We start from the raw sequence: 20,429 nt of genomic DNA on the forward strand, positions 1-20,429 counted from the left end.
GCAAATTAAACATTTTCTCTTCCTCCAACAGATATTTATAGGGACTTCATAAAAAGTTCTTTGCCGAGGATCTGAAGGAAAAATGTCCTCACCCTTCCCACCCAACCCTGAAGGATTTGCTAAATGAGCTATTTAGTTCAGTTAATCCAGAATCACAGCAAACCATGAGGCTAATTCATCCCAGACAAGATTGTCAAATGGAATATTCTGCCCACAGAGCCCTCTTCTCCTCCTACTCTGTCCTAATGGGACATCTAACATTTCAGTGACCAGGAGCTACACTCATGTACCCTACTCCAAGGAAAAATCACATGTTCAAAGTCACGTGGAGGTATAGACTATGAAAAGTTACCAAAGACTCTGTCCTTTAAGTCAAATCTTTCCTAATGACAGAAGAAGCTCTGAGTGTAGGTAAAGGTTCAAATAGATGTGATGTAATAGAATTCTAGCTTCATGACTTGTGTTTCTGTGGCTTTAAGCAAGTTTCTTGACTTCTCCTGGTTTCATGTTCTAGAAACTATTACTGTTAGATATATTAATTATTATATAAATCCTGATGATACTAGTGAAATATAATGACAATGAAAGCTAATAATTAAAATTTCTATAATTCCTATAGCATTTTGAAATTAGTCACTAGATAAAGGAAGGGAGAAGAGAAAAATGGAAAGAAAAATGTTTTTATATATTTTTGTATTTAAATGAACTTCTTACAGTATGATTTACATACAATAGACGGCACCATTTTAAACATACGGTAAATAACTTATGACAAATATACACACCCATGTAAATACCACCACGTGATAGGAGATTATTAATTTTGTTCTTCTAGTCAAAGGACCAGAGTATGGCTTTCTGTGTGTCTTCTCTTCATAATTATATTCTTTATTTTTCCTTCTGTTCTTTATTAGTTGGTATTATAATATGGTTCCTTATGAAGTAAGACAGACAATCCATTCCATGCCACTCTCTCTCTGGTGGTTTATATATGTTTATACAATTATTTATTTATTAGCTCAACAGGTACTTGACCATTTACACTATGCTAGGTGCTATTCTAGGCACTGGAGATGTAATGGTATTTTTAAGACACAAATTCCTACCATCATAAAAGTATATTGTAGTATATATACCAGAAAATAAAATGAATAAACTGTATGACAGGTTAGAGAATGATAAGTGCTAAGGAGGAAAATTAAGCAGAGATGGAGGATCAGGAGATACGGAAGGTTACTGGGTGGGTGTTGCAATTTTATGAAGCAGTCTGAAAAGTCATTATTGAGAAGATACATTTTAACAATAAATCAAAAGTATTGAGGGGATAAGCTATGAATATATCCAGATGAAGAATAATTGAGAGACAGAAAACAGGCAGGCTTGCAAAGATTCTTAGAAATGATCACAGCCATAAGATCAGTTCCCATCTTTAACCATAAAAAGGTGTTACAGAAGAGAATATAATCAAATCTTCCACACTTTGACTGTCAGAGACTGAAGGTCCATGAGTGCTGAGATTCCCAAAGAGACATGCTCATGCAAAACATCTCAAAGTGGCATCATATGAGTTCATCTGCCACAGTTTACAGTCCAGCTTTCAGATCTATAGGGAAATCAGTCAGTGCAGTCACTCAGTCCTGTCCGACTCTTTGTGACCCCATGGACTTCAGCACGCCAGGCTTCCCTGTCCATCAACCACTCCAAGAGCTTGCTCAAACTCGTGCCCATCGAGTCGGTGATGCCATCCAACCATCTCATCCTCTGTCATCCCCTTCTTCTCCTGCCTTCAATCTTTCCCAGCATCAGGGTCTTTTCCAATGAGTCAGTTCTTCAACTCAGGTGGCCAAAGGATTGGAGCCTCAGCTTCAGCATCAGTCCTTCCCAATGAATATTCAGGACTGATTTCCTTTAGGATGGACTGGTGGGATCTCCTTGCAGTCCAAGGGACTCTCAAGAGTCTTCGCCAACACCACAGTTCAAAAGCATCAATTCTTCCACTCTCAGCCTTCTTTATGGTCCAGCTCTCACATCCGTACAACTACTGGAAAAACCACAGCTTTGACTGGATGGACGTTTGTCAGCAAAGTAATGTCTCTGCTTTTTAATACACTGTCTAGGTTTTTCATAGCTTTTCTTCCAAGGAACAAACATCGTTTAACTTTGTGGCTGCAGTCACCATCTGCAGTGATTTTGGAGCCCAGGAAAATAAAGTCTGTCACTGTTTCCATTGTTTCCCCATCTATTTGCCAAAAAGTGACGGGACCAGATGCCATGATCTTAGTTTTCTGAATGTTGAGTTTTAAGCCAGCTTTGTCACTCTCCTCTTTCACTTTCATCAAGGGTCTTTAGTTCCTCTTCACTTTCTGCCATTAGGGTGGTGAGTGAAAGTCGCTCACTCGTGTCCGACTTTTTATGACCCCATGGACTATATAGTCCATGGAATTCTCCAGGCCAGAATACTGGAGTGGGTAGCCTTTCCCTTCTCCAGGGGATCTTCCCAACCCAGGGATGGAACCCAGGTCTCCCGCATTGCAGGCGGATTCTTAACCAGCTGAGACACCAGGGAAGCCCTTAGGGTGGTATCAATCTGCATATCTGAGGTTATTGTTATTTCTCCTGACAATCTTGATTCCAGTTTGTGATTCATCCAGCCCAGCATTTCGCATGATGTACTCTACATATAGGTTAAATAAGCAGAGTGACAATATACAGCCTTGACGTACTCCCTTCCCAATTTTAAACCAGTCCGTTGTTACATGTCCAGTTCTAACTGTTGCTTCTTGACCTGCACACAGATTTCTCAGGAGGCAGGTAAGGTGGTCTGGTATTCCTATCTCTTCAAGGATTTTCCACAGTTTGTTGTGATCCACACAATCAAAGGCTTTAGTGTAGCCAACGAAGCAGATTTGTTTTTGGAATTCCCTTGCTTTTTCTATGATCCAATGAATGTTGACAATTTGATCTCTGCTTCCTCTGCCTTTTCTAAATCCATCTTGTACACCTGGAAGTTCTCAGTTATGTACTGCTGAAGCCCAGCTTGAAGGATTTTGAGCATTGCTTTGCTGTCATGTGAAATGAGCGCAATTGTACGGTAGGTTGAACATTCTCTGGCATTGCCTTTCTTTGGGATTGGAATGAAAACCGACCTTTTCCAATCCTGTGGCCACTGCTGAGTTTTCCAAATTTGCTGGCATACTGAGTGCAGCACTTTAACAGCATCATCATTTAGGATTTGAAATAGCTCAGCTGGAATTCCATCACCTCCACTAGCTTTGTTTGTAGTAATGCCTCCCAAGGCCCACTTGACTTCACACTCCAGGATGTCTAACTTTAGGTGAATGACCACACCATTGTGGTTGTCATCTGTAAGGAGGGACCTATGAAAATCAAGGTCTCTACATCGTAGTAAGTGACAATGTTAGTCACTCAGTCGTATCTAACTCTCTGCGACCCCATGGACTGTGGTCAGCCAGGCTCCTCCGTCCATGGGAATTCTCCAGGCAAGAATACTCGAGTGGGTTCCCATTCCCTTCTCCAGGGGATCTTCCCAACTCAGGGATCGAACCTGGGTCTCCCACATTACAGGCAGATTCTTTACCGCCTGAGCTACCAGGGAAGCCCTGGTATAGCACAGAACAATCAAACTGATCATTGAAGAAAGAATTCTGAAAACAGGAATTGAAGCCCTCTCATCTAAATTCACATTTTTAGAATTAGGTTATTTTAAGATGAAGCATGAAAAATTTGATTCCGGGTTGAGGGTGTGCAAGAGAAGACCTGGACCCCCTCAGGGACTGAAGACACCACTCACCCTGCACTTGTCTTGCTGTTCATGCTCACGGGTCCTTTCATACACACACCCCGAGTCAGGGCCTACACGCCCCACACAGGAGGCACAACTGAGGTCCAGAGGCGGCCCGGTGCAGGAGCACGGCAGTAAAGGGCCAGGCAGAGAGCCAGGTCTTCTGGTTCCTCATCAGTGGCTCTTTAACTTTAGCCAAGTACTAGACTAATGTGAGAGTGTTCCTAGAAGATTAGAACTCCTTTGGAAAGATCCTCTTTTTTCAAAGAAGGAATACAACACCTAAGTCACTTTGGAATTATGTTTCAGACATAATTTTAAAATAAAAGTACTGGTTGAGGGGATTCTCTGGTAGCCCAGTGGTTAGCATTCGGCGTTTTCACAAACGGCAAGGGCCCGGGTTCAGTCCCTAGTCGGGGAACTAAGATTCCTCAGGCTGTGCGGTGTGGCCAAAAAAAAAGTCGTTTGGCTAGGGAAAGCAAGACCTAATAGTTCCCCGCTACCAGTCTATAGCATAGAAAAAAGCTATTAATGCCTTTCTTACTGGTGATTTAACTGAATACTATAGAAGAAAGTGCAGTTCAAACTCCAATCTGTTACGCTAAGTGAATAAAATCTGACACAAAGGCCCCATGTGAATGATTCCGTTCATAAGAAACATCCAGAACTGCCAGCTCCACAGAGACAGAAACAGATCAGGGGTTGCCAGGGGCTGGGGGGAGGCAGAGGGGACGGGGACGGACTGCTGCAGAGAGGGGCTTTCTTTGTGAGTGATGCAATGTCCCAGAAATTAGATAGGAGTGATGGTTGCAGAACCTTATGATCGTACTAAAAACCACTAAATTGTACACTTTGAAACGGTGGATCTTATGATATGTAAATCATAACCTTAATGTCTCTTAAAAATCTGGCTGCAGTCCCAGCAGCCCTCCCTCCTGAGGGGACTACCCCGCGGGCACCAGCCACCCCAGCTCCAGCTTTGAGTCCCATAACAGCCCCTCAGCTGACCTGATTACTTCCAATCTGCTTCCATTACTTCAATAGCCTCTTTCACTCCTACTCCCTTGTCCACCAGGGTGGCCTCTATTGTTCAAGTTTCTAATGAGGCAATTGCAGATTCATGTGCTACCATAAGAAATATACAAAATTCAGGGTACAGTTTCCCCAGTTTTCCCCAAGGGGAACATTTTACAAAACAATCACACCAGAACAGTGCTACAGAATAGTGACACTGATCTTCAGATTTCCAGGCTTACTCGTCTGTGTGCCTCTATGTGGCTCCACACAATTTCTCAGATGTATATGCTTTGTGTATCTGCCACCAGTCACGAGAGGGGACACTCCCATCACCATGGGGATCCCTCAGCTGCCCTTCAGAACCACACCCACTCCCTCACCCTCCACCCTGCCCCTAACCCTGGCAACCACTCATTTATTCTCCGCTCCTACAACTGTGTCATTTCAAAGATGTTATATAAGTAGAATCAGACAGTATGTAGGGCTTCCCTGGTGGCTCAGCTGGTAAAGACTCCACCTGCAGTGGGGGAGACCTGCGTTCGATCCCTGGGTTGGGAAGATCCCCTGGAGAAGGGAAAGGCTACCCACTCCAGTATTCTGGTCTGGAGAATTCCAGGGACTGTCTAGTCCATGGGGTCGCAAAGAGTCAGACACGACTGAGTGCCTTTCACTTCACTTCTCAAACAGTGTGTCACCTTTGGGGATTGGCTGTTTTCACTAGCACAATCTCCTTAACATTTGCCTTAGCTGTTGCGTGTGTTATCAGGAGCCTGAGCCTGTTCCTTTTTCTACTGCTCAGTAGTCTAATCAATCCCCTGTTGAAAGACACCTAAGTGGATTCTAGTTTGGAGCTACTATGATAAAGCTGCCACAAACACTTGTGCACAGATTTATGTAAACATACGTTTTCACTTCTCTGGGATAAACCCCCAGGAGTGCTACAGCCAGATCATAGAGTAGTCAAAAGTTCAGTTCTGTAAGAAACTGCCGTGAGCTGTTTTCCAGAGTAGCTCTCCCCTTCCGAAGTCCCACCAGCGACGATGAAGTGACCCAGTTTCTTTCGCACCAGCATCTGGCGCTGGCTGAGCGGCATAAATTGCATCACTTGTTTGACGACACAAGTGTGCATCTGGGCAGGGGAATATCCGAAGTCCTCAGACTGGGGTACGAGGCCGTCCGGGGCTGCCCCTCACCTCCCTTCCCGGTCTCCTCACGGCCCCGCCTTCAGACACCCACGCGGCCCGCTCCCTCCCTCCGCTTCAGAGGCACCTTCTCAGTGCACTTCACACCCTCAACCACGCCCCACAGCACCGCTCCCCCGAATTCGGTTTCGTTTTTCTCCAGAGGATTGATCACCAGCCCTTGTTCACCTGTAACCCAAGGGCCCAGAACAGGCCCTGGCACGTGAGAGGCACCTGGCTGAAAGGAGTCCTTCCGGGTCATCTCGTCCAGTCCCCACTGAAGTCCCCGCTCCCAGTGGCCGGGGCTCTTAATGCCACCACAGCTCCTTTGGCAGTGTTACAACCTACTTTACAGCCACACAAACGCCCCACAGCCTAGGACAGGGAGACGATACCGCCTCAGCTACAGCTGCACCGTGAGCGCCTTAAGTCTTCCCTCCCAAATGCAGATGGCATTATTGGATTAATTATATTTCATATTATACTATAACATCAGAAAGATACGGCCTGATCATCTACAGCGGAGCTTCTCAAGATTTATGTGCACGCAAATTGCTCACAAACCTTGTTAAAATGCAGACTCTTGACTCCGTAGGTCTAAGGTCGGGCAGAGATTCTGTACTTCTTATACGCTCCCAAGTGATACCAAACTGCTGGCCCTGAAACCACACTGAGCAGCAAGGATCCGCGGCAAGTCTTGTCTGTGGTTTACTGAGTGGCGGGCTCACTTGCTGGGACCAGAGGTAATGGGGTGGGGCCTCTGAATGTGGACAGCACTGGAAAGACCTCTGCCTTTACACCTCTGTGAGTCCTCTTTTACAAAGAAATTCTACAGCATTACATAGCCAACCAGTAAGAATTACATGCACTGCTATGAAATAACATCTTTGAGATATAGTGCTAAGTGAAAAAATATAGTGTGAGCAAAAAAAAAAAAAAAAAGACTTGCACGTGCACTCAAACGTCAGAGAAAACAAAAGAAACTTAATTGTTATTTTTAGAGAATAAGGCTAGGACAGCCAGGGAGGAAGTCTTGCTTGTCATCTTCTGTGCTAGCTGAAGATGCTGTTACAATGTATGTGCGTAATTTTTATAATTTTTTAAGCTAGTTAAGAAAAACTGCTTCCCCAAAGTGGTCTCAGCATATCTAATCCGGGGTGGGAGGCAAACCAGAGCCTGCCTGTCCTAGACAGTCTAAGAAGTGTTCTTACATTTTTAAATGGTTAACCAAAACACAAAATAAAACATCAAAGAATAGTATTTTGTGACATGGGAAAGTTACACACAAAATTCAAAGTTTCACATCACTAACAAAATCTTATTGGAACAGAGGCACACTTGTTCATCTAGCTGGAGCTTCCGGCTGCTCTAATCCACATGGCAGAGCTGAACGGCAGCTAGAGATGTGCTCACAAAGCCTGGAACACTGTCTGACCATGCGCATAAAGAGTGGGTCAGTGTTCAAGAACCAGAAGACTTCATGTGGATGAGACGCCAATACTCTCCGAGTTGATCCACAGATTCAATGCAATCCCCATCAGAGAATCCCGGCTGGCTTCCTCACTGAAACAGACCATCTGTTCTTATAGTTTAAATGGAAACGCAAGGGGCCCAGAGTAGCCAAAACTATCTTGAAAAGGAATCAAGTTGGAGGACTCACATTTCACTTGAAATTGTGATACAAAATTAACAGAAATCCAGATTGTATGGGGCAGAGGGGGGCAGGCGGGGGGCCCTTCCCTGGAGGTCCAGTGGTTAAAAATTCGCCTTGTAACGCAAAGGACACCAGTTCAATCCCTGGTTTGGGAAGATCCCACGTGCCTCGGAGCAACTAAGCCCGTGGACCACAACGACTAAAGCCCACACACCGCAAGGAAGAGTCGTCCCCACTCACTGCAACTGGAGGAAAGCCTGGGTGCAGCAACAAAGACTCCCCACAGCCAAAAATGAATCCATCTTAAAAACATTTTTAAAAAAAGACTGTGTGGAGGGGACTCCCCTGGTGGTCCAGTGGTTGGACTCCACTCTTGCACCATCGAGGGCCTGGGTTCTGTCCCTGGTCAGGGAACTGAGACCCCACAGCCAGGCAGTGCACGGAAAAAAAAGTGAAGAGACAACCCAAGAGAGGGAGTATCATTTCACAAATCACCTATCTGATAAGGGTCTAGCATCAAGAATATTATGAAGAACTGTTACACTCCAACAAAAAGACAATAACTCAACTTAAAAAATGGGAAAGAAGGAGGACAGGGACTTACAAGTTAAGTACAAAAAACAAAGCTGGGCACCCCCAGTCATTGTGGAACTTCCTCACATTCTTATCTGTTTAACTTACTGCAGAAGAGTTTCTGCTATTTGCAGTTGAACGTAACCCTAAACGATAATACCCACTACGGCTAAATTATACTCAGCAGAGAAGAACAAGTCCTGTTGGGTTTACCTTCAAAATTCAGCCATTTCCCACCTTGCCACTGCCAACAGCCTGACAGAATTCACCATCATCTCGCACCTGATCACTTCACTAACTTCCTAACTGGCTTCCTGCTGCTGCCCAGGCTGTCCGTCAACTCAGTTCTCAGCCAGTATTCATTTTAAAACAGAACTCAAATCCTTCCACTCCTCTGAGCAAACCCTCCAATGACTTCCCACCTCACTTAGAGTAAGTGCCACTGTCTTTAATCCACCTGGAAGGGATTACTGATGCGGCGAGGCACTCCTCTACCTCTGGGACCTCCGCTCCCACTGAGAGTCTCCTCTCCGGAATTCAACAGGCCACACCTACCACCTCGCTAGTCCTCTCTGCAAAGTCCGGACCTGCTCCCTGGGCCTGGTCTTTACTCGTCCCTGTTTGCTGTTATTCCTCCTCCATTTATCGCTATCTAACATACTGTGTATTTTACCTATGTACCCTGTTTACAGTCTATGTCCCTCACTAAAACGTAAGCTTCACGAGGGCAGAGCTTTATCTGTTCAAGGCCATAGCGCTGCACCTATTTAGGATACTGGCTGGCACTCGTTCGATGTTCGTTCAGCAAATACTTAAAGTCAGGGAAAAACTAGGAGGGGATACGAAGGAAAGTGAGAAAGTGCCAAAGGCCAATGCCAACTGCCTCATAATTGCAGTGAGGACCCTGCCAAGCTCTGGTACTCCCCTGCACGCCAGCCTTCTAGAGACTGTAGCCAGCACCACGCGGAAGCCCTGCATACCATACACTGAGCCCATAGTAGGCACTCAGGTCCTTAATCAGAGTCCACGCTCAGCTGGTGCCACTATAGTTCCATAGACAGCAAGAACCATAACAACAGAACAGTTACTTTCTCATTGCTTTTGGCCAATCTTGTGGGGAAGGGCTTTTTCAGCTGAAGTGTATGAACAGAAATGCTAAGATCCAAATTTGTAGGCAGGGAGTTTGTTACTCAAAATCAATGAGTATCTGCTTTCTCAACAGCAAAGTACATAAAAATATATTTATGCATTTTATAACTATAATTAAGCCAAATGCAATTGATTTCAGAGCATGCTAAAGAACCTTTCAAAGCTGCTATTCTGAAGTATTTTTGTTTTTAAAAAATTTAAAGTCTATCCATATATATACACAAGTTATACCAGGTAGGATACACAAGGAAGAAGTGTAACAGTGCCTGCCTCTGGGAACGGAGTTAGGTACTCAGGAGAAAGGAAGGGGAGAGAGACATTTTAATTACTTGTCTGCAATTTTGGCATTTGTATCATGTTAATGTATTGTATTGGAGAAGGCAATGGCAACCCACTCCAGTCCTCATGCCTGGAAAATCCCATGGACGGAGGAGCCTGGTGGGCTGCAGTCCATGGGGTCGCTAGGAGTCGGACACGACTGAGCGACTTCCCTTTCACTTTTCACTTTCATGCCTTGGAGAGGGAAATGGCAACCCACTCCAGTACTCTTGCCTGGAGAGTCCCAGGGACGGGGGAGCCTGGTGGGCGGCCGTCTCTGGGGTCGCACAGAGTCGGACACGACTGAAGCGACTTAGCAGTAGCAGCAGCAATGTATTGTTTATGCAAAGATGACAGACCAAGTGCTGGACAACAGACAGGGACGGCAGTAAGACGTTCCTTCCCACCCAGAGCCTGCCTGGTGCTTCCTGTTTGTACACAAGATCCAAGAGACGCTGAGATGCGTGAACTTCTCTGACTTCTACCTCCACGGAGAAGCACTATGCTAAGTCTGGAATGGGTCATGGTTACAAGTTATTTGCCGCGGAGAAATGTCAAGTTGTTAAAAAAAGATTCTTTTTTTCTCAAAGTATCCAAACAAGTTTTTCACCTTTTAGCAGAAAAAGCAATTTCCTGCTACATTTTAACAGATAAGCCAAAATGACTCCCCAAATACTCATTTCCTGATGAAACCTCAGGACACAGCAAGGAATCGTATCAGAAACAAAGATGAAAACATTCCTGAAAATGAATCCATCTTAACATTAAGGTGAACTTCTTAAAGGGGCTGCTTCCCAAAAACTGTCCTCATTAAATGCCGTCTTGTACAAATCCAGATGAGAAACAGAACGCCCGCACATGAAAGAAAGGCCTGAACTGTAGCAGAGCACGCCCTGACCTCTGCGGAACACCCAAGACTTCAAGGAAAAGTACTTGGGCTCTGTAAGAAGGTGACATCAAATGGTCTCTCTTCTTCTGTTTCGAAAAGTTCCCTAGCACAAGCAACCGAGACCCCCTACTTCCGAACAGTACCAGGATGTCTGCCACAGGAGACTGTCCGCAGACACCCATCCAGGTTCTGGCCAGCGTGACTGCGATGCCCGTGAAATGGACATCACTCGCCCCGACGATTAACCTCTCCCTCAGCAAGATGTGATTTATTTCCAACTGCAGACAAGTAATAAACTTCAGTCCACTCGTCCCACTATGGAAGGCCGTTTTATTGTTTCTTGTGTGTTAATAACAACCATCTAGGCTAAGTTCACACTTACGGGGCGACCACCGCTCATTTAAGGGGCCTGCAGACCGCCTTGAACTGAGACAAGCCGGTCTCTTTCCAACACTTCAGTCTTCTGCTGCGACCCCCGAACTAAACGAAAAGCCCTGAGGCTACGGGAAGACAGGCCCGACTGACTCCCAGCCTGTTTAAAGGGGGCCCCGCCAGAGGCTCCCCATTGGAACGCGCGCGCTCCCCCGCCCTCCAGCCCGACGTCCCCGGGCATGAGGTCACCACTGTCCCTGCATCACTCGGGCTCCCAATTCCCGGCTCCTCGGGGAGCGGCCAGCGCCCGCGCGGCCCTGCTCCCCTCAGAGCAGAAGAGTGGGGGCTGGACGCGGCCTCGGCTCGGCCGAGTCCTGCTCACAACGCAACCCCGGTTCCTCCCCAAACTGGGCAGCCGGGAGGGCAGAGGGCCGGGGCCGCCTCCGTGCCTCCGCGGGAAGCTGGCGAAGGCCGGGGAGGGCTGGGGCCGAGCTGCGGCGGGTCAGTACTCACGGTCGGTGCAGCGGCTCCTCGGCCACGGCCGGGCATAGCGGCGGCGGCGGCGGCGGCTGAGGCGGCGGCGGCTGAGGCGGCGGCTGCGCCTGCGGCGGCGGCTGCGGGGGCTGAGGCGGCTGAAGCGGCGGCGGCGGCGGCGGCTGCTGCTGGAAGGACTTAAGGGACTCGAAGGCCTTCATCAGCTTTTCCAGGGTCGCCATGGCGGCCTGCGGCCCCGCGGGGACAGCGCCCGGAGCCCTCGAGCTGGCTTGCGGCTCCGCTCAGCAGCGCGGCAATGAATCAGGCTCGGGGCCGACGGCAGGAACGGAACACAGGCGCGCGGCCATCTTGGGTCCGTCCCGGCAGCCACCTCGGCCATACGCCCCGCGACGCTCCGCCGTTGGGCGGGGCGGGGCCAGGCCGGCGGGATTGACAGCCGGAGGCGGCGGCCTCAGCAAAAGGCCAGACGCGGCGCCCGCCCGGCTCTACGCGTCCGCCGTCTCGCCTCCTGGAGCCGCCGAGGCCACAGACATCAGCGCGCTCCTCCCAGGAAAAAACGAGGTGGGCCGTGCGGACGTGGGGGGTCGAGACGGCGGGGCGGGGCGGGGCGGGGCCGGGCGGGGCGGGGCGGGGCCGGGCGGGGCGGGGCGGGGCGGGGCGCGTCGCAGAGGGGCGGGGCGCGTCGCGGCGGGGCGGCGGGGGCGGCGGGGCCGGCGGGGGCGGAGGGTCGTAGGGGCGGGGGCGGAGGGTCGTAGGGGCGGGGGGCCGGGGGGGCGGGGGCGCGCGGAGGGGCGCGGAGGGGCGGAGGGGCGCGGAGGGGCGCGGAGGGGGGCGGAGGGGGGCGGAGGGGGGCGGAGGGGCGCGGAGGGGGGCGGAGGGGGGCGGAGGGGCGCGGGGGCGGAGGGGCGCGGGGGCGGAGGGGCGGGGGCGCGGGGGCCGAGGGGCGGAGGGGCGCGGGGGCGGGGGCGCGGGGGCGGACTCAAACTCGTGCCCATCGAGTCGGTGATGCCATCCAACCATCTCATCCTCTGTCATCCCCTTCTTCTCCTGCCTTCAATCTTTCCCAGCATCAGGGTCTTTTCCAATGAGTCAGTTCTTCACATCAGGTGGCCAAAGTATTGGCGTTTCAACAGTAGCAAAATAGTCTTAATTATATTTATTCTCAGAGGTAGACTCAATGTCTGTTCCCTTGTGGACTGGCTCCTACTGTTGATACTCATTAGTTAACAGTACTCAAATAAAATGCAAATTTAGTGAGATGCATGAAAAATATGAGCTTCCCAGGTGACACAGAATCTACCTGCCATTACAGGAGATGCAAGAAATGCAAGTTTCATCACTGGGTCAGGAACACCTCCTGGATAAGGAAATGGCAACTCACTCCAGTATTCTTCCCTGGAGAATCACATGGACAGAAGAGCCTGGCAGGGTGCAGTCCACGGGGTCTCAAAACAGTCCGACAGGACTGAGCGACTGAGCGCACACACCCACATCATGGCATTAGTTCTATTTTATTTGTCAATTATTGCCTTTTTCATATGTATGACCTCATCCTTGAGATGTTAATTTTTATAATTTAACTAACAGCTTTATAAAATGGTCATCCATTCAGAAGTAACCAAAGATTAGGGAAGTGTCCATGAACTTAAAATAAAAAAAAAAAAGATATGTATAAAAAAACTAAGAAATATGAAAATAATAATCAACATGATGAACAAAACATATTAATGTATATAGAGAGAAATTATCTATCAATGCAGTGAATATCTTTGTTATAACTAGAATTATCTGATTTGAATAGGAAGTAAGGCATTATTTCCCTGTACATAGGCAAAGGAAAAGCTAATTTTTAAGAGTATTATAGAGGGGAAACAAGCACCAAATAGAGGCTTAACTAGTTGATATTTATGCTCCTTGGGGATCATAGGTTTCTGGGTGTGATATTATGCTATTGACTCTTGAGCCAGAAAGTATATGATACAGATCCAGTAGTTCCAGAGCTGGTTTACCAACAAAATGGATGATAGAAATCAGGGACAAACTATTAAACATGGGTAAGAAAAAAAAACAAAAACAATAATGTACAAAACCAGAAGATAAACCTATAGAAAGAACAGGATGTGGCTCACAACCAGAAACATCAAAGCAGACAGCAGACACGAGGAATGGGCTTGTGTCCCCACAAAGATGATGGAACTTCAGGTTCTCTTTCTGAGGCGTTGGTTAAAACAATACAGATTTTGCTGGGTGCTCATTCTGCCTGTTCCCCTAAATGCCCCACTGGAACACATCTATACTGTCCATAATAGAATGAGAACATTTTCTCTTTTCCATCAATCCAATTATACTTAAACTCGGGCAGAATTAGCATTTGGCATCTTCCACTCTTTGCCGTCTCAAGTTAGACTTTGTTGCACCATAAATTTCTCATGGCCTGTTTGGCTTCTGCATTCCTCAGAGTGTAAATCAGAGGGTTGAGCAAGGTTGTTACAATACTGTAAAACAGAGCCACCGTCTTGTCCACTGGAAATACAGTTAGAGGGCGAGCATATATGTATATACACGGTACAAAGAATAAGCCAATAACGATAATGTGGGAGGTGCATGTGGAAAGGGCCTTCCTTCTTCCTTCTGTGCTACAGTTACTCAGACAACCTAAGATGAAAACATATGAGATCAGCAGCAACAGGAAACTCACCATGCATATGGTCCCACTGTTAAACACTGTGAGTAGGTTGATGACATAAGTATCCACACAGGCAAGTTTCAACAACGGTTACATATCACAGAAATAGTGATCAATAACATTGGGGCCACGGAAGGGTAATTCCAAAGTCAAGAGAATCTGTGCTGAAGAATGGATACAGGCCCCTAACCAGGCCAGTTTTACCAGTGTGCCACAGACACATTGGCTCGTGATGGATGTGTACCGCAGGGGCTTGCAAATGGCCACATAGCAATCGAAAGACATGAGGACAAGTACCAAGATCTCCATGCACCCAAAGAAGTGAAATGCAAAGATCTGGGTCATGCACTAGTTGAAGGAGATGGCTTTCTTCTCAGATACAGAATCTATAATCAACCTAGGGGCAATGGTTGTTGAAAAACAGGCATCAGCAAAGGATAAGTAGAAAAGGAAGAAGTACATGGGGCTCTGAAGTGTCTGGCTATATCGTATGGTCATCACAATTAGGAAGTTTGCCAACAGAGTTCCAAAGTATAGAAATAGGAAGATAACAGATACTACTTTCTCCTTTAGTAGATTCTGTGTTGAATGAACACATTCATTCTGAGTAGAATGAATTCGTTCACACTGCTGTTCACCTCTATGGTTATGATAAATATAGAACAGACACAGCTGAAAAGTGGTTCATCTTCTAAAGAAAAGTTGGAGAAATGGTGGCTTGGCAATTGTGGTGCATTTGGATGCAGAATTGCAAGTTTTAGAGTTCTAATTTCGTCAAACATATAACTTAGTGTTTCTCAAAGTTTTCATACACTATACTCACTCAGGAATTTTTTTTTTTTAATGTTGGCATGCTTTAAACATTGGCATTGATTCAAGGTCTTCTTGTTGCTGCTGCTGCTGCCAAGTCGCTTCAGTTGTGTCCGCTTCTGTGCGACCCCATAGACAGCAGCTGGGTTGCCAAATTTTATGTGTGTGTGTGTGGGGGGAAAGCGCTCAAGTGATTGTGCACTCTGCCATGGTCTGAAAACTAGTGAATTTGCTTTATGATCTTGGTCAGATCATTTTAATGCCTTGACACTCTTTCTTTATATGACAGAGAATCTGACAGATACATTATTAAGGATATGCATATGCATATGATACATATATGTTCATATGATGTGTATGCACATCAATTACTGACAATAATATCCTTATATAATTTAAAAATAATATATTTGGAGATTATCTCCTGAGTGAATACATTTCTTGATTTGAACAACAGTTTGTAGCCATTATTCCTGGTCTCTTCAGTATCTTTGTTGGGTTATACTTAAGAAAAAAGCTTATTTTTCCGTCTTTAGATTCATTGCAGCTATAACTTTACCTTCATTGCCAGTTAGGGCACATGAGATATTTGAGCCAATCAATGAGGCTAGCAGTATTTTGGAAAATTGCTATATATTTGATATAAACCATTACATATGTCAGATGCATGCTAGTAAATTTCACATTCTGTGGACTCAGCCTATTATTTCACTTTCTATGTTTCTGTAACCTGTGTACTATCTTCCTTCATATCTGATTCTCCTACCACTATCATCTAGAAGATTGCATTCTTTCAATTTGTATCTCTTTAAAATGTAAGTTTAAAAATGTATTTCAGAAACTCAACATAAAATGCATCTCCTTGCTCTCCTTTACTTTTTCCTTATATACTATACCTATATAATTTCAATCATCGTATTATATTTTCTGAATTTCCTTTTTTAATTTAAAAGCCTTTTCTATGTTAGCTACACTGTATTTGTAGTGTAATTATCTACTTAGCAATTAAAAATAAACATGATGTTAGTCACTCAGTCATGTTTGACTCTTTGTGACACCATGGACTCCACCAGGCTCCTCTGTCCATAGTATTCTCCAGGCAAGAATACTGGAGTGTGTTGCCATTCCTTCCTCCAGGGGATCTTCCCAACCCAGGGATCAAATCCAGGTCTACTTCATTGCAGACAGACTCTACCAACTGAGCCACCAGGGGAGCCCAAAATTAACCTATCAAAATCTGAAAATACAAATTCCACCATTTATTTTTTGTTTTTCCAAATTTTCATCTTAATTAAAATATTTTTAATAAACGCTTCTCATATAGCTTGTGCTTATTTTAATAGTTTAATCAAATATATGCCCAGGGAATTGTTAATATAAATATCACTATTTTAAGTCACATGGACTGTAGCCCACCAGGCACCTCTGTCCATGGGATTTTCTAGGCAAGAATACTGGAATGATTGGCCATTTCCTTCTCCGGGGGATCTTTCTGACCCAGGAATCGAGCCCACATCTCCTGCATTACAAGCATGTTCTACCACTGAGCCACCAGGGAAGCCCATAATTATTGACATTATTCTCAAATAATCTTTCAGTTTGGTTGCTTCAATATTTATTAGAAAATTAATTATGGTATGGGTGTATCTGCATAATAAAATTTCCAAAGCTTGCAATGTATTACAGGGTAAGAAAAGCGCCCTTCAGAAATTCATACTTAACCAGTCCAAGGGTGGTGTTAGTCACTCAGTCCTGCCAGACTCTTTGTGACCCCATGAACCCAACCGGGCTCCTCTGTCCATGGGATTCTCCAGGCAAATGGGCTGTCATTCCCTTTGCCAGGGTATCTTTAAGACCCAGGGATCAAACCCATGTCTCCTGCACTGCAGGCAGATTCTTTACAATCTTAGACACCAGGGGAGCCCATAAACCAGAAGTAAAAGTTAGTTCCTTACACATTCTGCTGGGTTTTCAGATATATATCTATATACCTACATCTACCTATATATAGATATATATGTATGTATATACTCACACATATATGTGAAATATTTTTATGCACAAATTAGGTCATTTCCCATTGTTTCTAAAACTATAACAATATGGCACAAATTGCAAATAAAAAATTAACTTCAGGCATTATTATACTTGTTTAGTTAACAGAATTAAAATTATGAATATATATTTTGATTAGTAATAGAGTATAACATTTTTGTATATTTTAATTTATTATATTTCATTTGTTTTGAATTTTGTATGTTATATTTGTTTAATTTTTGATATCTTTAAATTTTGAGCTCTTTTTTTTTCAACATTATACAATAAACTCTATCAATTTTACACTCCTGTTTCCGTTTTAGTCAATCATGTTTTTAAAATTTAATGTCAAATGAAACACATTTTAACATGAATTTTGACGTACACTTCCTCTTTCTGATTAATCATCAATTCTTTAGTGATTCAATAACACCATCAACTCAGTCATCAAATGTGTACTGAGAACCTACTCATATCTGGAGTCAACTTATAGAGCATGAAAAGATGTCCTCAACCTCCTCACAACCACGTTGGAGGGATAACATTTCTCTATGTAAGATTCTTAATCATTGAAAAACTACACACAACTCTGTGATAATGCTAAGTAAATTTTAACTCCATATCAGAAAGATCCTAGAAAATAAGCTGATTGGTCGTTAAAGGTTTAAACATGGGAAATAAGTGAAATTATGGCTTTAATTGAGTTAAACTGCAATTTCCAACAAAGTTCTCTGAAAATTAAATATTCAAAAAGTTTGTAAAGGGTTTCCCTAAGTAAGATAAATATATCAATATCAGTAAATCAAGCTATTTAACTCTAGTAAAGTTACGCATCTAAATACAATTAGATTTTCCTTGCAGTTGAGCTAAAATAATATTAGTTCACTCTGAGAAATTAGAAATATCACAATAATTACAAACTCTGATTGGAAGTTGCAATTTTCTCTGCTGATTATTAAAAAAAAAGGAAATCAATTATTATTTAATTTTAATACATTAGGTTTCCAGTAGGGGATAAAAACAAAAGAAGGGGAGCCCTTTGCTGTGAGAAGAGGAGGAGTTAAGATTGAAGAGTGATTAAATATTTTTAAAAAGGGAACATGCATTGCTTCAGGAAAAAAATAAATGCTCCCATCATTAAAAACTACACTCTCATTAAATTTCAAACATTTTAAGAGACAAATTTTGGGTAGGTAACAGACAACCATGACATCCAGTTCAACTAATTCTATTTTATTTTAAGTAAGCAAAGAGAAGGTTTAGGGACATAAAAACAGGAAAGCATCATTGACAGGATGTATGCATTAGTTTAAATCAATACTACCTAAGAATTTTATTATTGAATTCAGCCATTATCTCCAAACTTTTCTGGACCACCCTGCCTCTTTGATTTGGGAGGGCATCATGGTGGTAGAAGGTCTTTTTCCTTCCTTGAGCCTTACATTTTACTTTTACCTACTGAATTGTTAACTGATTCAAATATATTTGGTGCCAAAATTTTTCCATTCTTCCTAAGTTAAATAATCACCTGCCTCTATCTCCTATGTTCCATATATATAACGTATGTATGTATGTATGATTGAATAAGGCAATTCAATATTAAATATTATTATTTTTCCATAATCTTATCATTCAAACAATTTTTGCTTGTGCAATTTCATGTGACATACACATTTTTTTGCAAGGTAACTGGACTGACCATGTGATTCATCCATTTCTAGTTACAAAGCATGACCTGTGATACAGAGTGTTTTAATTAAGACACTGAGGCTAGAACTAGAAAGGGATGTTACTATGTAGCCTCTCTCTCAGCATTCACCCTACATCTCATATAAAATACCAAATTCTAATCATCACATGGATTGCATCTTAGAAAAGAGAAATCATGAGTCATGAGAGAAGGATAGCAATTGATCTCTTAAATTTCTGTCCTGACTCCAAAATCAAGTGCATTAAACTGCATGCTGAGGCTAATATTAAAGTAAAAAATAAATAAATAAAGATCTAACTGGATAATAGTGAAGAGGAGGAAAGAAGCAGACTAGTGTAGTCAGAACAGGAGAGAGGAGTGATCAGGTACCAGGGGAAGAATAGTCGGAGATGGGATATAGAAAGAGATAGAGTGGGAAGGAGAGCAAACATCTTAGAGAAAGTAGTTTTATCTAAGATTTCATCCCACAGTTCAGCTTCTTTCTTCCTGAACAACCACGCCATCACTTACCCCCATTAAAGAGAGATTGTTGTTGTGTGTTAAAACAAGGATTGTCAAGGATCTTGAAAACCCAGGTGTGTAGAAAGTGGAGCCCGATTTAATACTCTGTCCCAGAAGCATCAGCACTGACCATAGACTTTGGACCAGGAGCTCCCCAAGACAGAAACTTAGATCAGTGTTTAGGGCTCAGATGGTAAAGAATCCGCCTGCAATACAGGAGACCTGGGTGCAATCCCTGGATTGGGAAGATATCTTGGAAGAGTGCAACCCTCTCCAGTATTGTTGCCTGGAGAATCTCATGGACAGAGGAGCCTGGCAGGCTACAGTCCATGGGGTCACAAAGAGTCAGACATGACTGAGAGACTAAGCACAGCACAGAAGAAAATATTTCAGACAGATTGAGAAAATTGCCTCTTTTCTTACAACCAAACAGATGACTTCCAACAGAGTGTATTTTTCATATCTTCAACTTTCATTTACTTAGAAGGTGAATTGTGTGAAGCTTGAATAAAACACACAAATGATACTTCAATGAGATTTATCATTGCCTTCTATCACAAGTGATGATGGGATATAAAGAGTTTATGGAGAAGGGAACTCTTCATGTAGCTATAATTCAGACAGCTCCTTCCTGGAAACACTGGGTCAGACAGAACAGCAACGTCTGTATTGGAGCAGAGAGAATGCTCTGAAAATGGAGTGAATTTCTTAATTCGGCTCTTGGAAACTTAATTGGAGTAAATTTTCTTACAGTCTGAGAAATAAATGCCTCTGCAGCCAGCTTCCTTCCCACTGTATCTCTCTCTTTTTTTTTTTTTTTGAAAAATCATGAGGCTAACTGTTTTATTTTTACTGTACTTGATATTTATAGAAATTCACACAAAAGTTTGCAAATGCTTAAGGTAGGCTTTAAGCCTCAGGAGCTCCAAGGAAACTATTTCTTCGAAACCAGTCCCAAGTGATATGCAACAAGCTACCTAGCTCAAACAGTCCAAGGGCAAAATCAAGCCTTGGGGACAATTGGTTAAACTTCAACTCATATGACTTGATATGAGGCAATTCTATTCTCTTCCCCATAAACTTTCCTTAAGTCCATCTCTTCTAGAGGCCTGGAAGTCTTTGAAGGCAGTTGAAAGCCCATAGATGAAATATGTGTGGTTAGCTACTCTTATTTGTGTTATATCAAAGTGTGAACTGGTTTCCCTGGTGGCTCAGATGGTAAAGCACCTGCCTG

At 44.1% G+C, this 20,429-nt stretch overlaps 3 protein-coding genes and 1 pseudogene across 11 annotated transcripts in view; 2 read left to right on the forward strand and 2 right to left on the reverse strand.

Annotated features, from left to right (window-relative positions):
• LOC145506028 (kazrin-A-like) overlaps positions 1 to 11,806 on the reverse strand; it is a 38,817-nt gene extending 27,011 nt beyond the window's left edge. The window contains exon 1 of the mRNA XM_081489644.1: positions 11,469 to 11,806. Coding sequence (XP_081345770.1) covers positions 11,469 to 11,504 — 36 coding nt within the window. The 5' untranslated portion in view covers positions 11,505 to 11,806. The remainder of the gene's footprint in view (positions 1 to 11,468) is intronic.
• The window catches only part of LOC145506617 (uncharacterized), a 150,076-nt gene that overhangs the window by 2,010 nt on the left and 127,637 nt on the right, over positions 1 to 20,429 (forward strand). The window contains exon 2 of one of the 5 annotated variants that reach the window (XR_014054081.1): positions 10,106 to 10,901. The exons of 3 other annotated variants lie outside the window; for them this stretch is intronic. The gene's annotated coding sequence lies outside the window, so the exon portion shown is untranslated. Of the gene's footprint in view, positions 1 to 31; positions 2,223 to 10,105; positions 10,902 to 20,429 lie in introns of those variants that run through there. One more of the 5 variants, XR_014054070.1, reaches the window with a different exon arrangement.
• LOC145506683 (uncharacterized) overlaps positions 11,284 to 20,429 on the forward strand; it is an 82,350-nt gene continuing 73,204 nt past the window's right edge. For 3 of the 5 annotated variants that reach the window (XM_081491943.1, XM_081491950.1, XM_081491939.1), the window contains exon 1: positions 11,284 to 12,011. In XM_081491943.1, coding sequence (XP_081348069.1) covers positions 11,670 to 12,011 — 342 coding nt within the window. In that variant the 5' untranslated portion in view covers positions 11,284 to 11,669. The remainder of the gene's footprint in view (positions 12,012 to 20,429) is intronic. The other 2 variants (XR_014054190.1, XR_014054188.1) reach the window with 1 other exon arrangement.
• LOC145538861 (olfactory receptor 4C11-like) lies at positions 13,803 to 18,698 on the reverse strand (annotated as a pseudogene).

This window comes from Giraffa tippelskirchi, chromosome 1, assembly GCF_054371585.1.
Source record: "Giraffa tippelskirchi isolate mGirTip1 chromosome 1, T2T-mGirTip1v1.2.pri, whole genome shotgun sequence".
NCBI classification, from domain to species: Eukaryota; Metazoa; Chordata; class Mammalia; order Artiodactyla; family Giraffidae; genus Giraffa; species Giraffa tippelskirchi.